Source organism: Heptranchias perlo, chromosome 5 (genome assembly GCF_035084215.1).
Source record: "Heptranchias perlo isolate sHepPer1 chromosome 5, sHepPer1.hap1, whole genome shotgun sequence".
Lineage (NCBI taxonomy): Eukaryota > Metazoa > Chordata > Chondrichthyes > Hexanchiformes > Hexanchidae > Heptranchias > Heptranchias perlo.
Window position 1 is genome coordinate 111,118,574 of NC_090329.1, and position 19,049 is coordinate 111,137,622.

The window sequence follows — 19,049 nt, forward strand, 5'->3', positions numbered from 1 at the left end:
AATGTTGCTTAGAAAGGCACACTTTACCATGATGCATTTTATTTCTGACATGAATTGGATGCATGAAAAATCGTTATAAAATAGGGAGCCATCTTATCCATTCTCTTCCAGGAAGAAGACATGATGCATTCAGATAATCCTGTCTGCTTTTTAGCTATCCTCTTAATTTTAGAAAGAACTATGTTTTGAAATATCGTGTTCGTTATATCTAGTGTAGCTTGACATTAAAATCGCCTTGATTCGAATTAACTTTGTTCCTCCTTTGTTTGCACTGTCAGGCTTCTCGAGAGACATTGCAATGCAGGTCAAATTACATAGTAACGCATGTGCAGTGCACAATCCATTCAAATGTTATCATGCGTTTCTTTTAGTCACCGTAATGGATCATAATGGATTGCAGATTTAACTGTAAATAGTTCTTTGCAGTGGCTCAGTTTAGGTTAAATCCCCCCTTAAAAGTTAAGACAACATGTTGATGATTAAAATGTTCAAGTGGAATGCAAACGACCACATGGTGTACATAATGTTCTTCATGAGGATTAAAACAGATGGTTCAGTATATGGGTTGCTGTGCTCACCAGGGGAAATGCAGCTACAGTAATATTATGGGGGGAGGGGAGGGATAAAGCCTCCCCCAGCACCACGATGTGAAGATTTAAATTAATAATATTCGCTTCCTTCAAAATTCTGTCAATTTCCTTCAGGTTTTACAAATGTGTTGCAAAAAAAAAAATCATTTTGTTTCCCTCTCTCTCTCATATTTGTCACAAAACTACGCTGGTTTCCTTTATTTCAATTTTTTTGTTGCAACTCAAGATAACATTTTATTCAGGACACAACGTCAACCCTGCTCAAAGACACTAAGAAAAAACCCTTCTCAACAAAAAAAAAACACGGCTGACAACACCGCACACGTGCTGTGATGACACACACTGAAAATAATGCAGCATGGCTGCAACATGCCTCGACTGACAACACAAGAACAGTAACAAAAAAAGAGACAATGCAAAAAACCCGTCCTTGCATTGAGATGAACGCGCACAGACACACACAACAAAAGAACAAAGGAAAAGCACAGGTAAATTCAATAAACCTCACCCCCCTCCCCTCCCCTCCCTCCCCACGTGCACCCATTGCTCTGATGGGCTTTAATTATTAAACACACCCGGGCCGTGTTTTTGTTATTATCGAGCGTCCCCTCCCCCAACCTCAGAATGTGGAATTCGGGGCCAACAACCCCGCCAATCAGCGCTCAGGCGTTGGCTTGAGTGACAGTTCGGACCGGACCAATCGGAATTAAACGGAGCCGCGGTCACGCGCGCTGGGGGAGAGAGAGAGAGAGAGAGAGAGAGAATGACGCAATGGGTTTCGACCCGTCAACCTAACCTGGTCTCTCACCCCGCCCCCGCCCGTGACGCAGGTGATCGACGGATCTCCGTCTGACCAATCCACTCACCCCGTGCTTCACTCACCCGCCCGTCGGGGAAAGAATGTACCAACGTGAGGGTGGATTGGTCCAATCAGCGCGATGCGGAGGTCGGGCGAACGCGATAGTAAAGCTGGGTTACGCTGTGGCGTCTCTAACTTTGTTTGGTCGGGGTGGCAGAGAGAGGGAGCGAGAGTATGAGTGACGGTGCGTGGTTCTCCTGCCACTTCTCTCTTGTCAGAGTGGGAGGAGAAGGGAAGCGAAAGGAACATCGTCAACGCAGAACGTGCTCAGAGTGGAACTTGGCGCGAGCCAGCTCGGAATTTTCCTTTCTTCAGCCCCCTCAATAACCGCCTGGCGTTCTAGAGCTCCCGTCTCCCGGAGCGACGGCTCGAGGCCAACCGCCGGCGCGCGAGGGAAGAGGGGGCGAGAGAGAGAGAGAGAGAGAGACCGCGAGCTTCTAAACCGACCCGCAGGCGCTTTAACCCCCTCATTCTCGGCAACTCGTGCATTATTTAACCCTCTCCCTTTCCTCTCAGCAATCGGGGGGGGGTTCCTCTAAAGGACCGGGTTAGAGGAGAGGAGGGGAGGGGGTTGGGTTGCATTGAACGTGGTAGTGGTGGTGGTGGGAGGAGGAGTGACAGACAGAAGAAGCCCGGGGGAGGGTGGGGAGTAAGCTTGGGATTTTTTTTTAAAAGGGGGTGACACGGACCCACAAGAGACGGTGTCAAGATGGCAGCGGCAGCCTTGAGTGCGGTCACCAAACCCGCGGACATTTACCTTCCCCTCTCTCTATTGAACAGTTTTTGTTCCTTTTGAAGAGGCCGGAGTTTTAAACCCACTCTTTCTCTCTCTCAATGGATCCGAGTCACTCGCGGCCTGTGCGGCTTTAGTTGTTTCTCCGACTGGATTCTGAGCGACGAGGCGGAGTGAGGAGCACGGTGTCTCGTACCTGCAGCTTCTCGACCGCCCCGGATCTCTTTTCTACACCCCCTTCCCCTCCCGCTATCTCCATCGGTCCTGCAGGCTGAGCGCGAATCATGGCCGAAGGGGCTACCTCTACGTCGACGTCCACGGCCGCCCCGCTGGAGATCGACATCGACCCCGACTTCAAGCCGCAGAGCCGGCCCCGCTCCTGCACCTGGCCTTTACCCCGACCCGACTTCCCCGCCTCCTCGTCCTCGGCCAAGAACGACTCGACCGAAGCTTCGGAGATGATCCCCGAAGAGGAAGGGGAGGAGGCGGAGGACGACGACGACGAGGAGCTCGGCGGCTCCGAGTCCGGCCTGCTGCTCGGCTCGGGCGGCGGCAGCAGCGGCGGCGGCAGGGGAGAGGAGCCCTCGCAAGGAGGAGACGGGTTGAAGCAGCCCGCAGCGGCGGGCGGCCCGAGGGGCTCTCGCTCCCCGTCCTCGCCGTCGTCCGCCTCGCATTCACCCGGCAGCTTCGGCGGTGCGGGAGTCGGCGGTGCGGCGGGGCCCCAGCAGCGGAAAGCCTCGTCCCGCAGGAACGCCTGGGGCAACATGTCGTACGCGGATCTGATCACGAAAGCCATCGATAGTTCCCCGGACAAGAGGCTCACGCTGTCCCAGATCTACGACTGGATGGTCCGCTGTGTGCCCTACTTCAAGGATAAAGGAGACAGCAACAGCTCGGCCGGTTGGAAGGTACAGGAACCGCATATAATTATAGGATTATGCACTCGCGCTCTCTCTCTCTCTCTCATATCTTTATCATTTTTAATGTTCCAGTCTGTGCAGTTCGCGATCTAGTTACTGATTTTTTTTTAAAAAGAAAACTTAACCATTAATTCAGCACGGATAAAGTGAGTGAACTGTACCCAATTCGATTTGGTGACCGATTTCTTTTGGAAATGGCTGTGGTGGTTTTCAGCTTTCGGATAACTTGTTTCAGAACACCCACGATTTCGACGTAAACCTATTACAGAAGAGGGGGATGTACCTGTAATACTGCCGTATTTTCTTCATTAGCTTATTTTTAAAAAAAACATCTCTATTGCATTTAAGTATTTATTAAATTGAGGATGGTACTGTAAATAGTTTGTACTGGCTGATATATAGAGTACCGAAAGAAAATAAGACTTGCATTTATATAGCGCCTTCTAGGACGTCCAAAAGGGCTTAATAACCAATGGAGTACTTTCGAAGTGTAATCACTGTTGTAATGTTGGGGAACACTGCAGCCAACTTGGGCACAGCAAGGTCCCACAAAAAGTAATGTGATAATAACAAAATAATCTGTGTTAGGTATTGGTTGAGGGATAAATATTGGCCAGGGCACCAGGGAGAACTCCCGAGCTCTTAGAAATGGAAGGAATCTTTTACGACCACCTGAGAGGGCGGATGGGTCCTCGGTTTAACGTCTCGTGAAAGACAGCACTTCGAACTTTGCAGCACCCCCTCAGTACTGCACTCGAGTGTCAGCCTGGATTATGTGCTCAAATTCCTGGAGTGGGACTTGAATTCTCAACCTCCTGATTCCGAGGCGAGAGTGCTACCCCTTACCTTGTGTGAAGACAGCTGCACTTAAACCATTTTGGTAAATGGAGATGTGAACAGTGGTCTTGAAGAACCAGGCAGTAGTATCCGTTGATGGGTGTTCGAACATCCTGCCAACTAACTGTAAATCTGCATATCAGTATGACTGGAGGTGGATCGATACGCCTGGCATTGAAACTTGTTGGGCATGATAAAAACATGCTCAGACAAGTACAGCTTGGCTCCTACAGCCAGAGCAAGTGGGATGTAAGAGTAGCTTCAATTTGTTTTATTCTATTGTGAACTTAGCTTACTGTAGAAATTAAACATTGCTTGACTGATTGGGAGCAGGAAGAACAACTGTAGTATTTTATCTATGGCCCCTGTTTTGTAGGTCTGATACTTGTACCACTTTAAAAAAAAAACTGGTATGTCACTAATCTTTGTGTTTATATACTGTATTGAAAAAGTGCATTTAAATGCCTTGTTCTGTAGGTGATTGCAGTCTGGTATCATGATTCCCAAGGGTGATATTAGCCAGTTACACTAAGGAATCAGTACAGTTGTACTCTTAGCTGAGTCTTCACATTCAGGATGGGTGGAGTGGAGACCATCGGAGGGAAAAGTTCAAGGCAAGAGGGGAGAAAAAATTGAAATTAATGTACCCTGCATCAGTAAATAGAGGTTGTGAAGGCCAAGTGTGATTGTTGAGTTAGTTGGGTATCTTATCACATTCCCAGTCTTGAGGTTCCCATAAGTAATTAAAATCATAGCTGTTTCCCTGTTAAATTAGTGATTTTGAAATGCAGCTATCTGCATGTCTCTACAAAGACATTGATATTTGTCCTGAGGGCAGTTATTGTTTGTAAAGATCATTATTGAGACAGCAATTGACAATTGTCTGGCACAGGTATCAGTTAAGGGAATGACAAGCTTTACAAAAAATAAATAAACTCCATGGCATTTGCATTAAGTAGACTTAATTAGGGTGTAGTTTATTTAAATATTACATGTTTAAAGGCAGGGCAATGGGAAGCACCATATGTGGCTGTGTTTAAGTTTATGTATTTTAAGTTCTTTTGGTGTGTGGATGTGTTAAAAAGCAACACTTTTTTTATATTTTAAAAAATGTTTCTTTTTTAAAATAACACTTCATTAAGACTTCAAAAGAAAGTTTTCAGCTCTTGCAAGTCTCCTTGATAAAATTGCTTGCTGAGCTAGCACCAGTATTAACTTGGGAATTGATATCAGGAATGGCAGTGGATGTCACAAATTTTAGCTACTATAGCTTTTGTAAACAAAGATGCTTCACTCTAATGTACGACCTGTAATAACAGAGGGTCTTAATGTGTGTGTGTATTTTGTATTCTGTGCAGTTTTGCTAAATGACCAACTTGCTTTAGAAGCTGCAGGCCTTCGAATTATTTGATTCCCTGGTATTCTTCAGTTATAAATAACCCTGACATTGAAAACAGCCTGCCTTTTTTAAAATAGATGTCGTGACTGCTCAACTTTTTAAGAGTATTGGTCTGTGTTCTGCCTAAGAATTTTAGTGGATTGCATAATAGGAATGCTGCTTTCTGGCAGTTAGGTGGGTGGAAATGGACACGAGGCCAGAGTCAAAGGAATAGTCATAGTGTGTAGTGCTGGGAGTGTTTAGAGATATGAAAGGGATTTAAGCTCAAGGATGAGAACTTTAAAATTTGAGCCTGTGTTGGTCAATGAGGACGGTATGATGGGTGAGCAGTTCTTAATGTGGGAAGAATGTAGGCAGAAGAGGATAAGTTAAAGTTTATGGTGGGTGGATACTGACTAAGTATTCCACTTCTGACACAACACAAAATCTCTAAGTGCTCTTCAAAGGCAGATTTTCATAAAGAAATACTGGGGTTGAGGCGCGAAAGAGGGAGTGGGAGGGACAGACATTGGGAAACGGGGATAATGCAAGAAATATAAGGCGCTGATGGCAGTTTTGAAAGGTCAGCGCCTGAGGCAAGGAAACTGTTTATAATAGGTAAAATGGGTGCTGGGAAAGGAAGCTCGGTGATCTGAAGTTCACTGGGAATGGGGTCGAATGTGTAGATGGTAGTTCTTGTGGCTGAGTTGAGCTTGGAGAGGGCAGAAGAAAATGAGCGAGGTGAGGGTTCAGGGCTAGGGTGGCAATGGGATGGGGGGGTGGGGAGGTGGTTTGCTTAGTGGGCAGGGGAAGGAAGCACCAGAGGTGGGTGAACAGATGGTCACACTTGAAAACAAATAAATCTTTCCTCACACGTCATTAGAGGTGAGGGTGGAGGCGGTAGGGGAAAAGAGTTTAAGGTGGCGGCTGGTAGTGGAGAAGGGGACACTGGTTTCCTTTGGCCTCCAGAATAATCCTAGAATAGTGGGCTGTTTTGACAGGAGACCATGGCCTGGTAGAGCTTGATGTGGTCAAGTCGGATCTGGTGATGGATGGTTAAACCAGTTATCAGCCAAGTTTGTGATCCTTTGACTTCACGGAGTAAAGATGGAAGCTGTACCGGAAGCATGACCAAGATTTCTGTCAGATTGTGCTTCCGTGAAGTGCCGTGGGATGTATTTCTACTTTAAAGGCGCTATATTAATACAAGTTGTTGCATGAACAGTTGTTTGATAAAGAAGGCAGGATATGTAGATACCCAGCTGATGTAAGGAACGAAAATCAATATAGCATTCAGACATCCAGTGATGAGTAAAATCATAGGTGTGCATTCCCAGTGGCTGCTGTACATGTTAGCATAAATTGTCATTCTTGATGTAGAGGGACTAGAAACCACTTAATGTTTAGGCATCGCAACAGAAACCGTATATTTGCACTGTAAAATTAAGGTTGACTGTGTGGGTAGAAGCTCTGCACTGGTTGTGGCTTGCTCCTGGGCTTATATGACTTGTTGACCTTAGTGTGGGTTGGATAAGAGACTGTGATAAGCACAATATTTAGGCATGTAATTGATGTGGTTTCAGTCAGAGTAGATTATGTGGTTAGTATTTTTACAGGCATGTTTAGGAGTGCAATTCCTAATCTCTTGCTGGCTATCATGTCCTTCGCGTTTGAAGAATACAATCGGCAAACATTACATCATTGGAACTTGGCAAATTGTTGGACATTTTGCCACGTGGGTCTTGGTTGTAGGAGTGGACCATTGTGGGATTCAGTCTGGAAATACAAGAAGTTGAAATCCCAGTTGCATGTTATTAAAACTTTCGTCACAAACTCAGTAAATCGAAGAAACAATGTACATTACTGTGCAAATGCCTAAATTGACCAGTGCCATGGAAGAGTTTGATGCTGGAGTTTCTGGGCTGCAGGAAAATATGGAATATTGCAATGTATCTGTATGTGGAGAAACCTGATCAGTTTTGTCTGAAAATAGCCATGGGAATTCTAGAAATGCAAATAAAGGAACATACTCATTTTAAACACTGGCAATTTAGGACAGTAAGATATTTATCAGTGCACTTGGCTCAGCCTGCTAACTTGTTCACATGAGAGTAGGGCTTGAGGGCCACAGACTATTATGGTTTAAATCTAAACCCACCGTGGGCATTTTAAGGAAATGCACCTAGGCAAATAATGACTCCCACAAGAGCTGCATGAACATCTTTCAAGTGGGATTCAAACATGGGTATAATTTGTTCCACCCTCTTTGTCAACACTACAACTGCCAAGCAGTTTCTGTTTTGCATCAATACAAAATACTGTATATCTAGAGTTCCCAGTCTTATTCTGGAGGGAAGTAGTGAGACCCCATCTCCCTAGAGGAGATAGTTTCTCACTGCTTAATACTCCTTAGAATGAACCTATACTGTTTTTTGAACTGGGTTCTTAAAACATGCTTGGTGGTTTCTTGGACTTGAGCACATTTTAAATGTACTTGGAGGTTATTTAGAGAGTGCAAATGCCACTACTTGTGTTCTTGCCTTGAAATTTTCTCTCCTGGAAGAGAACTGTTGTGTGTGTCAGTTGAACAAGTTATTTTTAACAAGAATGTGTTCCCCCATACAATAAGGGGAAGATACAAGAATACATCAGGACTGAATCTCAGCATACCTTCCAAATGATATAAGACGTAAGGACACTCCATAATATGAAATGATTTCAGAGCAAGCCTCTGTTAAAACTGTAGCCTCGCCTGTGTGAAACTAGTGCATTAGAGTTAGAGATGAAAACAAAATACTTCCGAACTTAATACAACATTTATACAGAGACCGGTAGCTGGAATATAGTTCCAGCTGTGCACCAAAATATATCTCAAAACAGAAATAAGATAATGAACAGGTAATCAGCTTTTGATGTTGGTTTATGGAACAATGTTGGTCAGGGCACCAGGCTCTTCTTTCAATAACACCATGGGACCTATAATGTAGACTTAAACCAAATGAAACATACAGAAGGTTTATCATCTCATTTAAAAGGTGGCACCACCTACAATGCAACACTCCAAGTACTGCACTGGAGTGTCAGCCTAAATTATGTTCACAAATCCCAGAGTGGATCAGGACTTCATACAAAATTTCAGACACTCCAAAAACAATCTAGACACGTTTATGTTTTATGAATTGTAAGCATCATATGCCATTTTACAGTTGTCACATCAGTTAAAAGACATGTTGCTCTTTTCAACAGAAAACTATCCATTTAACATGATCTAGAAAACAGAAGTGCTTTTGGACATTTGAGGGATGTGATGAAGTGCTATGTAAATGCAAGTTCTTTACTGTTCTGGTGGAAACTTTTGGGTAAAAGCAACCTAAAGAAATTGTCTTAAGATGGAATGATGGTCACAACTTTGGCAAGACTATGAAGAGCAGTTTGTCTGCTAATCCTATTGTAGATTACTATCCTAACCAATATATTTATATTTCTGTTGTATTAACAGGTATGCTGCCTTGTATTAAAATGGCTACATCCATAATTTCAGTGGAGAGTCACACATTGACGTTGTTACTTGTTCTGTGGTCTTGTATTCTGGTAAAGGCAAGCCCAAGGGAGAGAAAATGAAGTCTGGCTGGCTACTCTGCAACCTAAGCCAGTAGCATGATTTCTGGGTGTGGAGTGGCTCTTGGGTCAGTATTAAGTCAAGGCTCCTGCTGTTTGCTTTATAACTGTTCCTTATCTGAAATTTGGAAGGAGCCCTGACCTTGCATGGTTCCTAGACTAACATTTCCTGGTATGTCTATTGACTCTTTAGTAACTGACAGGGATGATAGAAATGTTACAGAAAGTGTTTCACTTACAGGAAGTGATCACACATTATAAAAGAAAAACACTTGCATTTATATAACTCCTTTCACGACCTCAGGATTCCCAAAGTACTTTACAGACAATGGAGTACTTTTGAAGCGTAATTACTGTTGTAGGGCAGCCAATTTCAACACTGCAAGGTCCCACAAACAGCAATGTGATAATGACCAGATAATCTGTTAGTGATGTTGGTTGAGGGTTAAATATTGGCCAGAATTTCCCTGCTCCTCTTCAAAAGAGTGCCACAGGATCTTTTACATCTACCTGAGAGGGCAGATGGCACTTCAGTTAACATCTAATGGGAAAGATGGCATTTCAGACAGTGCTGCACTGGAGTGTCAGCCTAGATTTTGTGCTCAAGACTCTAGAGTGGGAATTGAGCGCGCAACCTTCTGACACTGGGACGCGATTGCTACCATCGAGCCATGGCTAACACTAATGTTAGATCAATTTTTAAAAACAAACCCACCCAATGCAAAGACCTAATCAGTGAGGTCTTATATTACTAATGCCAAGCATGCTTTTTTCACATCAACCTGTTATATTTAAAGCATCGTTCAGCTCCTTCTCCAAGGTAGGTGGTACAGTGATATTATGCCCTCGACATGAGGGCTGGAGAATTGGGCTCATACCCAGGGTTCCCTCCTGTTTCTTCTCACCACTTCAGTGATATCCCCACCCCTCACAAAAAGGCCTACAGCTGTGACCCTGAAACTGGCGCATAATTTTGAACGGGCTTATCGTACTTTTACTAAAATAGCAGAAGTGCAGTAAACATTTAAGAACTTAAAAGCTGGTTCCTGGGTTATTGCAGCTATAGGCTTTTTCTTCGGCGCATGTGGAATTTTACGAGCTTTTCCAGCACTTAGCTGGTATGCCTATCTTGTACATTTTTAAAGGACAAATGTCCCAGCTCTTCAGACACCGCTCCCTTCCCATAGTATCACACCTTGCGTCTCTACCTTCTCTTCACTCCCCCACACCCTGGGCCAGTAGCTATACACCCTAGTGGCACTTAATCCTAAACTGGACCATTAGACCTATCGCCCTTCAGTCATCCCAGTCCTCATACTTCCTCACTAACATGTCTGCGCTAGGTGACTATTCCCACAACCCTCTTAGCAATGGTTCCACACCACAGCTTGGCCTGCCCCCAGTAGTTCCATGCTCATGTGCTCCTTTTCCAGAGCCCAAGACTCCATTCTCCTGCTTCTAAACCCCACACTTCACCTTCTATTGCTCCAGGACACTCAACCCTCTAACCGCTGCTTTGCTCTCAACCTCATGTTCCACCTCCCAATGTCACTAGGAACATCTTCCTGTGGATCCTGGACTTCAAAATACAGTAAAACTTAAATGAAGTACGTGGATAAGCAAACACATGCCCACTGATGCCCCCAAAAATGTAGAAATAATCTCACTTTTTAAGCTTAAATAGTGATAACACTCCCCGTGTAGTGTATGGTGACAGGACACTAAAGTTACATCAGTTGTCCTGTTAAAAGACTGGCTATAACTTCTGACAATTGTGAATTATGCCAACTTCACTTTTGATGAATTTTAACACTACAAGTGTAAAAGTACAGCAGAGGAAGGTAAAATGGGCTGTGGACATGCTTCACGAATGGTGCTAAAATATTTGAGAATGAAGTTAAGAAACCCATGAGTCTTACGAGACTCGACATGTCCAGCCAATGCAGCATGGCAATCTAGCAAGCCAATGGAATGTTAATCTAGGTGGCCAAAACAGTAGAATACAAGCCCGGGGAAGTTGTAATCAAATTATAATGTCCTTGAGTGCTGTGTCCATTACTAATCAGCAAGACACCAATGAGATATCCTAGTGCTGGAAACACTGCAGAGAAGAGGCACAAGGTTGATCACCAGTGTAAAACACTTGAGGGACACGGGCTTTTCAGCCTTGAAAGGTGCAGCAGGTGATCAAGAAAGCCAACGGAATGTTGGCTTTTATTGCTAGGGGGATAGAATATAAAAACAAGGAGGTATTGCTGCAGTTATATAAGGTATTGGTGAGACCGCACCTGGAATACTGCATACAGTTTTGGTGTCCATACTTAAGAAAAGACATACTTGCTCTCGAGGCAGTACAAAGAAGGTTCACTCGGTTAATCCCGGGGATGAGGGGGCGGACATATGAGGAGAGGTTGAGTAGATTGGGACTCTACTCATTGGAGTTCAGAAGAATGAGAGGCGATCTTATTGAAACATATAAGATTGTGAAGGGTCTTGATCGGGTGGATGCAGTAAGGATGTTCCCAAAGATGGGTGAAACTAGAACTAGGGGGCATAATCTTAGAATAAGGGGCCGCTCTTTCAAAACTGAAATGAGGAGAAACTTCTTCACTCAGAGGGTGGTGGGTCTGTGGAATTTGCTGCCCCAGGAAGCTGTGGAAGCTACATCATTAGATAAATTTAAAACAGAAATAGACAGTTTCCTAGAAGTAAAGGGAATTAGGGGTTATGGGGAGCGGGCAGGAAATTGGACATGAAGCTGAGTTCGGATCGGTCAATGCCCTGTGGGTGGCGGAGAGGGCCCAGGGGCTATGTGGCCGGGTCCTGCTCCGACTTCTTGTGTTCTTTAGATTTGTGGTTGGGATCAGATCAGCCATGATCTTATTGAATGGCGGAGCAGGCTCGAGGGGCCGATTGGCCTACTCCTGCTCCAATTTCTTATGTTCTTATGAAAGGAAGTGACCTTGTAGAGGTATACAAGATAGTATGGAAAATGTAAATTTGGAAAATTACTTCCAGCTAAATTGCATGATTAGGACACTGGTTCAAACTAGTAAAAGGCAAACTTAGGACTGAGATTGAGATGTTTTTCAGCGATTTTACTACAGGGAATGAATTTCTAGAAAGAATGGCGGAGGTGAAAACCATGGAATCACTTAAAAATCAGTTAGATGCTGTAGTAGGAGGACTTGTTTTTCTGGTTAAATGACCCAAGATGGGCGGAATGGCCTTCCTTATCCGTGATTATCTTGTGCAATTAAACTGAAAATATTTGTACTTTTGTTCATTTTTTTTTCTCCCCTTGCTAGCAAGGCTGATTTTTTTTTTTAATCGAATGGCTATACCGAGCCGGAACTATGTTCCTTATTAGTGCATTGAGGTTGCTGTTACAGGTTCCAGTGACTGAAAAAATAACGAACAGAAACTATATATATTAAACGTAGATAACGTGCTGGATAATATGTATCCAAGCTAGCAGTGATTAGAAATCTTCATTTACGAATGGTAACAGGTATTTGGTTTGGGCTGATAAGTGGCAAGTAACATTCGCGCCAGACAAGTGCCTGGCAATGACCATCTCCAACAAGAGAGTCTGACCACCACTCCTTGACATTAAACGGCATTACCATCGCTGAATCCCCCACCATCAACATCCCGGGGATCACCATTGACCAGAAACTTAACTGGACCAGCCACATAAATACTGTGGCTATAAGAGCAGGTCAGAGGCTGGGTATTCTGCGGCGAGTGACTCGGCGAGTGACTCAGCTCCTGACGTCCCCCAAAGCCTTTCCACCATCTACAAGGCACAAGTCAGGAGTGTAATGGAATACTCTCCACTTGCCTGGATGAGTCCAGCTCCAACAACACTCAGAAGCTCAACATCATCCAGGACAAAGCAACCCGCTTGATTGGCACCCCATCCACCACCCTAAACATTCACTCCCTTCACCACTAGCACGCCGTGGCTGCAGTGTGTACCATCCACAGGATGCACTACAGCAACTCGCCAAGGCTTCTTCGGCAGCACCTCCCAAACCCGCAATCTCTACCACCTAGAAGGACCAGGGCAGCAGACACATGGGAATAAATGTAAGGAATCTTACAACAGCAGGTTATAGTCCAACTGTTTTATTTAAAAATCACAAGCTTTCGGAGGCTTTCTCCTTCGTCAGACGAACGCTCACCTGACGAAGGAGAAAGCCTCCGAAAGCTTGTGATTTTTAAATAAAACAGTTGGGCTATAACCTGCTGTTGTAAGATTCCTTACATTTGTCAACCCCAGTCCATCACCGGCATCTCCACAACAAGGGAATAACACCACCTGCACGTTCCCCTCCAAGCCTCACGCCATCCCGACTTGGAAATATATCACCGTTCCTTCGTCGTTGCTGGGTCAAAATCCTGGAACTCCCTATCTAACTGCACTGTGGAAGAACCTTTACCACATGGACTGCAGCAGTTCAAGAAAGCGGCACACACCCACTTTCACAAGGACAATTAGGGATGGGCAATAAACGCTGGCCTTGCCAGTGCCATCCACATCCCATGAACGAATTTTTTTTTTAAAATTCCGTAAAAATTTCCAGGTGGTTTATGGTCGGCCTTGCAGGCAGAGATAACTAAGTCTACTAATGACTGATGGATTCTATTTGTAACAGCTTAAGAGACTTTGGAGCCCAAGAAACCAGTTTGTGTTTCACTGTGATAACACAAAATAAGATTTGTATTTCTTCACTTACTGTTCAAAAAAAAAAGGAAAACCTGAACATTTTCAAAGTACATGTGTTTTATGTTCAATCTTTGCTTTGACCAATTTGTATAGAATACTGTGCAATTCCACATTTTTTTATACCATCCAAGTAACTAGTGAGATTACTGTCTAAAGTTCAAAATGGCACCCCCCCCCCCCCCCCCCCCCCAAAAAAAAAAACTCGAGATGGTGGGTGGTTTTGATTGGGCTCTATCATAATGTACATTCTGGAGTGAACTATTCTTCCCACATCGGTAAACACCCCCCCCCCCCCCCCAGGTCAAAATCCTCAAATCAAGCATGCGGCCAATGGTTGCACACAGTGTTTCAATGTTGGTGTGTTGTGACTGAGTATGTCAATGCAGCATTACTACTACTTAACTCTGCTCTAAAGAATTTGCAGAAAAAGTTATGTAGATTTGTTTTTAAGCTCCTTCCCAATCACTGTTAGGGTTATAAAATGTTACTTTTAACTTTAAACCCTAATTGAATAAATGTAGCCTTGATAATCAGATTGAGTGTTCCCCGCTGAATATGGACACCCTTAATCCCGTTATAAAGCTGCCAGCAATTTAGAGATGCCTATAATTTAGTACTAAATTGACTGCTTTGCTTAGGTCACCAGAAGGCTGAAATAAGGAATAGAAGTGTTACGACAGTGGACAAATTTGCACACTTTTTTTGGAACAGTATAATACAATTTCAATTTGGTTTTAACTTGTGTAAAATGTGACCTGGATGTTGATTGATGTTTTATCGGTAATGCAAACAATTTAACATTTTCTTTTCGCTAGCTGAGCTGCAGCTTCAGCAAAATAGCAGTGTACTTTGTGTGTTTGTATTTCCCTGTGGGGGGTGGCGGGGATACATTTTTGGATTGTGTGAACCACTTCCCAGCCTCCAAGGCTTTTGGCCAGCCATATAAATGGTGAACTTGGCTGCAGGAATTCTTGCTTATCATATCACATTGGAATCAATTTTAAGGGGTAAAGTATTGTTGCATTAACTTTTTTTTGGATTATTACTTAGTAAGAATACTTTTTTTTCTCCTTCTTCTTCTCCCTCTTTCTCACCCCTGACCCAGCAAATATTTGTTGCAATTGGGGTTATGTTTGCAGCTTGGAACCTGTGTTCATACAACAGATGTTCTAATACAGTTTGAGTCTAGAAGTTTATTTTTTCCCCAGATCCTTATGCCCTCACATTCATGCTGAACGATATTTTGATCCTGGTTTGTTGTGTGATTTACAACAAGCCTCAAAAACACAAAGTAAACATAGTGTCTTTATGTAAGAATAAGAGACATTGTATTAACAACAATACCGACTAAGCCATAATTGATTACTGCAAAATATTGTATAGTAAATTTAGAGTTTAGAATTGTTAATCTTTCACCATCTATGCTGTCAAGCAGCAACCACATGGAGCATATCACAAACGGCTTTGGTTGAGATTGTTTTGACAAAAAGTTAGTACAGTATTTAAATAGAATGGAGACTTAATGAAATGATTAAAGGTATGAATGATTTAAGCATTTGTTGAAATTTTAGATGTTTCAGTGCAGTGTATAATAAATATGGATGTCTCCTAGTTAAAATAGCTTGTCATGGCTGAATCTAAATGGAAATTATGAAAGTATGAGGTGCGAGTTGGCTATGATAGATTGGGGAACTTTACTAGAAGGGATGACGGTGGATAGGCAATGGCTAATATTTGAAGAATGTGTGCAGGAATTACAACAATTATTCATTCCTGTCTGGTGCAAAAATAAAACTGGAAAGGTGGCTCAACCGTGGCTTACAAAATAAATTAGGGCGAGTATTAGATCCAAAGAGGAGACATATAAAATTGCCAGAAAAAGCAGCAGAAAGAGCAATTCAGAATTCAGCAAAGGAGGACAAAGAGATTGATTAAGAGGGGGAAAAATAGAGTATGAGTGTAAACTAGCAGGGAACATAAAAACTGACTGTAAAAGCTTCTATAAATATGTCGAGAAAAAGATTAGTGAAGACAAATGTAGGTCCCTTACAATCAGAAATGGGGGAAATTATAATGGGGAACAAAGAAATGGCAGAACAATTAAACACATACTTTGGTTCTGTCTTCACAAAGGAGGACACAAATAACCTGCCAGAAATGTTAGGGAACCAAGGGTCTAGTGAGAGGGAGGAACTGAAGGAAACCATTATTAGTGTTAAAAAAAAATAGTGCTAGGGAAATTAATGGGGCTCAAAGGCTGACAAATCCCTAAGGCCTGATAATCCACATCCCAGAGTACCAAAGGAAGTGGCCCTGGAAATAGTGGATGCATTGGTGATCATCTTCCAAAATTCTATAGACTCTGGAACAGTTCCTACAGATTGGAGGGTGGCAAATGTAACCCCACTATTTTAAAAAAGGGAGAGAAAAAACAGGGAATTACAGACCAATTAGCCTAACATCAGTAGTGGGGAAAATGATAGACTCTATTATAAAAGTTACGATAACAGAACACTTGGAGGGCATTAACGGGATTGGACAAAGTCAGCATGGGTTTATGAAAGGGAAATCATGCTTAACAAATCTACTGGAGTTTTTTTGAGGATGTAACTAGTAGAATAGATAGGGGAGAACCAGTGGAAGTGGTGTGTTTGGATTTTCAGAAGGCTTTTGGTAAGGGCCCACACTAGAGGTTAGTGTGCAAAATTAAAGCACATGGGATTGGAGGGAATATACTGGCATGGATTGAGAATTGGTTCACAGACAGGAAAGAGAGTAGGAATAAACGGGTCTTTTTCGGGGTGGCAGTCAGTGACTAGTGGGGTACTGCAGGGATCAGTGCTTGGGCTCCAGCAATTCACAGTACAGATCAATGATTTGGATGAGGGAACTAAATGTAATATTTCCAAGTTTGCAGACGACACAAAGCTGGGGTGGAATGTGAGCTGTGAGGAGGATGCAAAGAGGCTCCAATGTGATTTAGACAAGTTGGGTGAGTGGGCAAGAACGTGGCAGGTGCAGTATAAGATGGATAAATGTGAGGTTATCCACTTTGGTTGTAAAAACAGAAATTCAGATTATTATCTGAATGGTGATGGATTGGGAAAAGGGGTGGTGCAACGAGACCTGGGTGTCCTTGTACACCAGTCGCTGAAAGCGAGCATTCAAGTGCAGCAAGCAGTTAGGAAGGCGAATGGTATGTTGGCATTCATTGCAAGAGGATTTGAGTACAGGAGCAGGGATGTCTTACTGCAGTTATACAGGGCCTTGGTGAGACCACATCTGGAGTATTGTGTGCAGTTTTGGTCTCCTTATCTGAGGAAGGATGTCTTTGCCATGGAGGGAGTGCAACAAAGGTTTACCAGACTGATTCCTGGGATGGCAGGACTGACGTATGAGGAGAGATTGGGTCGACCAGTCCAATATTCACTCGAGTTTAGAAGAATCAGGTGATCTCATTGAAACATATAGAATTCTAACAGGACTAGACAGACCAGATGCAGGGTGGATGTTCACGGTGGCTGGGGAGTCCAGAACCAGGGTCACAGTCTCAGGATTCAGGGTATGCCATTTAGAACCGAGATGAGAAATTTCTTCACTGAGGGTGGTGAACCTGTGGAATTCTCTACCACAGAAGGCAATGGAGGCCAAGTCATTAGATGTATTCAAGAAGGAGATGGATATATTACTTCCTGCTTTTTCCCCATTTCCCTTTAGCATTAACAGGGTACTGAGTTAGACAATCAGCCATGATCATTTTGAATGGCTGAGCAGGCCTGAAGGGCTGAATGCTCCTATTTTCTATGTTTCTGTCATTAAACGCAAATTTGCTTCAACCTTCCCTTTCTTCCCCTGCCCCCACTACCATGCCGTAAATCAATTGTATTTCATCTGATGCATTGTCTGAGCATTTTAGCTGAGTCAGCTGATTATCTGAATGATGTAGATTACGGCAATAGGTAAAAGTGGACCTGGGGCCTCTGGCATTAATTCAGCCCTGCCTGACCACTGTGGCTGGTAAAAGGAAGTATTGCTGCTCTAATTACATCTTACTTGTGGTAAATTCAAGGACTGGTTCTGACATTTGCAAAATGGATGGTGGGCTCTTTTCATGTTTGAGGTTAATTTGACCACCTGTTCCCAGACTTACGACCCAAACATATAATTTGTCATCACTCAAATGAAACTGAAGCGGCACAACTTTGATTTTTTTAAAGAGAACCTGAATAGCCTTTTAGGTATTGCTGTGAGGACTTTTTTTTTATACTGCAGCAAACGTCAGTCATTAATTCCTAGTTAGGGATAGAATAAGGATATGAGTGCATTGACACAGCAACTACACTGGTAGTCCCCTGAAGACTGAGGTCATCAATCAAAGGCTGACCTGTATCACAAACCAAGGCATTATAAACTAAAAGCAAGATTGCAGCTGTTCCCATGTGCATAACCTCCCACAATATTTATTATCCTACCCTCATAGTGGCAGGTAAGTGGATGAAGCCATAATAGTAAACATAGGTTCTTCAATTTTATTTTTAGTTCAGAAAATCTAGGGGTTAAGTGAGAGTCTGAGCTGTGTAAAACTGATGTCTGTGAACAGTGTAAATAATTCTAATTTTGTTTTACTATCTAAGTCTTCAAAATAAAAATAGACTTTTTAAAATTCTGACTTTCTCAACTTTCTTGGTCTAATTTTCCCCCCACTAATTTTGGGTTTTGAAAGACAAGCCTTGGTTTTTAAATCAGCAATGAAGCCTAATTTTAATGATCCTTGTACATGTTGATTCCCTAACTTTATAAAGCTCTGAATCAAGTGTTCAAGAGGGCATGAAAAAGGAAAAAGTGCTGCTCATTCCATTTCACCAAAGAATATATAAATGGTTTAGTTTTATCATTTAGTTGATGCAAAATGTTGGAACGAGTCGCTGAGGTTTATAGTGTTTATGGCACTGCGCTGTTTCGTGAATTCCAGAACTACTGAAGGAAAGTTTTTGAATTTTTAAAAAATCTTCATCCTAATAGGAAGAGATCTCACACCAATAAGTTTTTCTTCAGATAGAGAGGATCTGTGCAGACACTTTGGGTCAAGTATATTGACTGTGTTTCACTAGCAAAATGCTACTCTGGTTTATCATTTGGAGCAGTCCACATGCGATGCTTTCATACTTTTGAAATCAGTAATGTACTGTTACATTCTTTAGTTTCTGCACACTTGGTAAACAACTGTGTTGTGGATCTAAATAATATGGTGCATTATAATCTTGCTATTTTAGTTCCTGTAGTTGAGCCCTAAGAATTAATGTTGGCTTCTGAGATCATTTTATGTCATAGTGGGAGCACCATAATGTGAAAACTGCTGACCTCCCATGGATGATTCGGACA

General features: G+C 42.9%; 1 protein-coding gene across 3 annotated transcripts in view; it reads left to right on the top strand.

Annotated features, from left to right (window-relative positions):
* The first annotated feature begins 2,065 nt into the window (after positions 1-2,065).
* The window catches only part of foxo3b (forkhead box O3b), a 105,071-nt gene continuing 88,087 nt past the window's right edge, over positions 2,066-19,049 (top strand). Inside the window, exon 1 of one of the 3 annotated variants that reach the window (XM_067984998.1) lies at positions 2,066-3,090. In XM_067984998.1, coding sequence (XP_067841099.1) covers positions 2,467-3,090 — 624 coding nt within the window. In that variant the 5' untranslated portion in view covers positions 2,066-2,466. The remainder of the gene's footprint in view (positions 3,091-19,049) is intronic. The other 2 variants (XM_067984997.1, XM_067984996.1) reach the window with 2 other exon arrangements.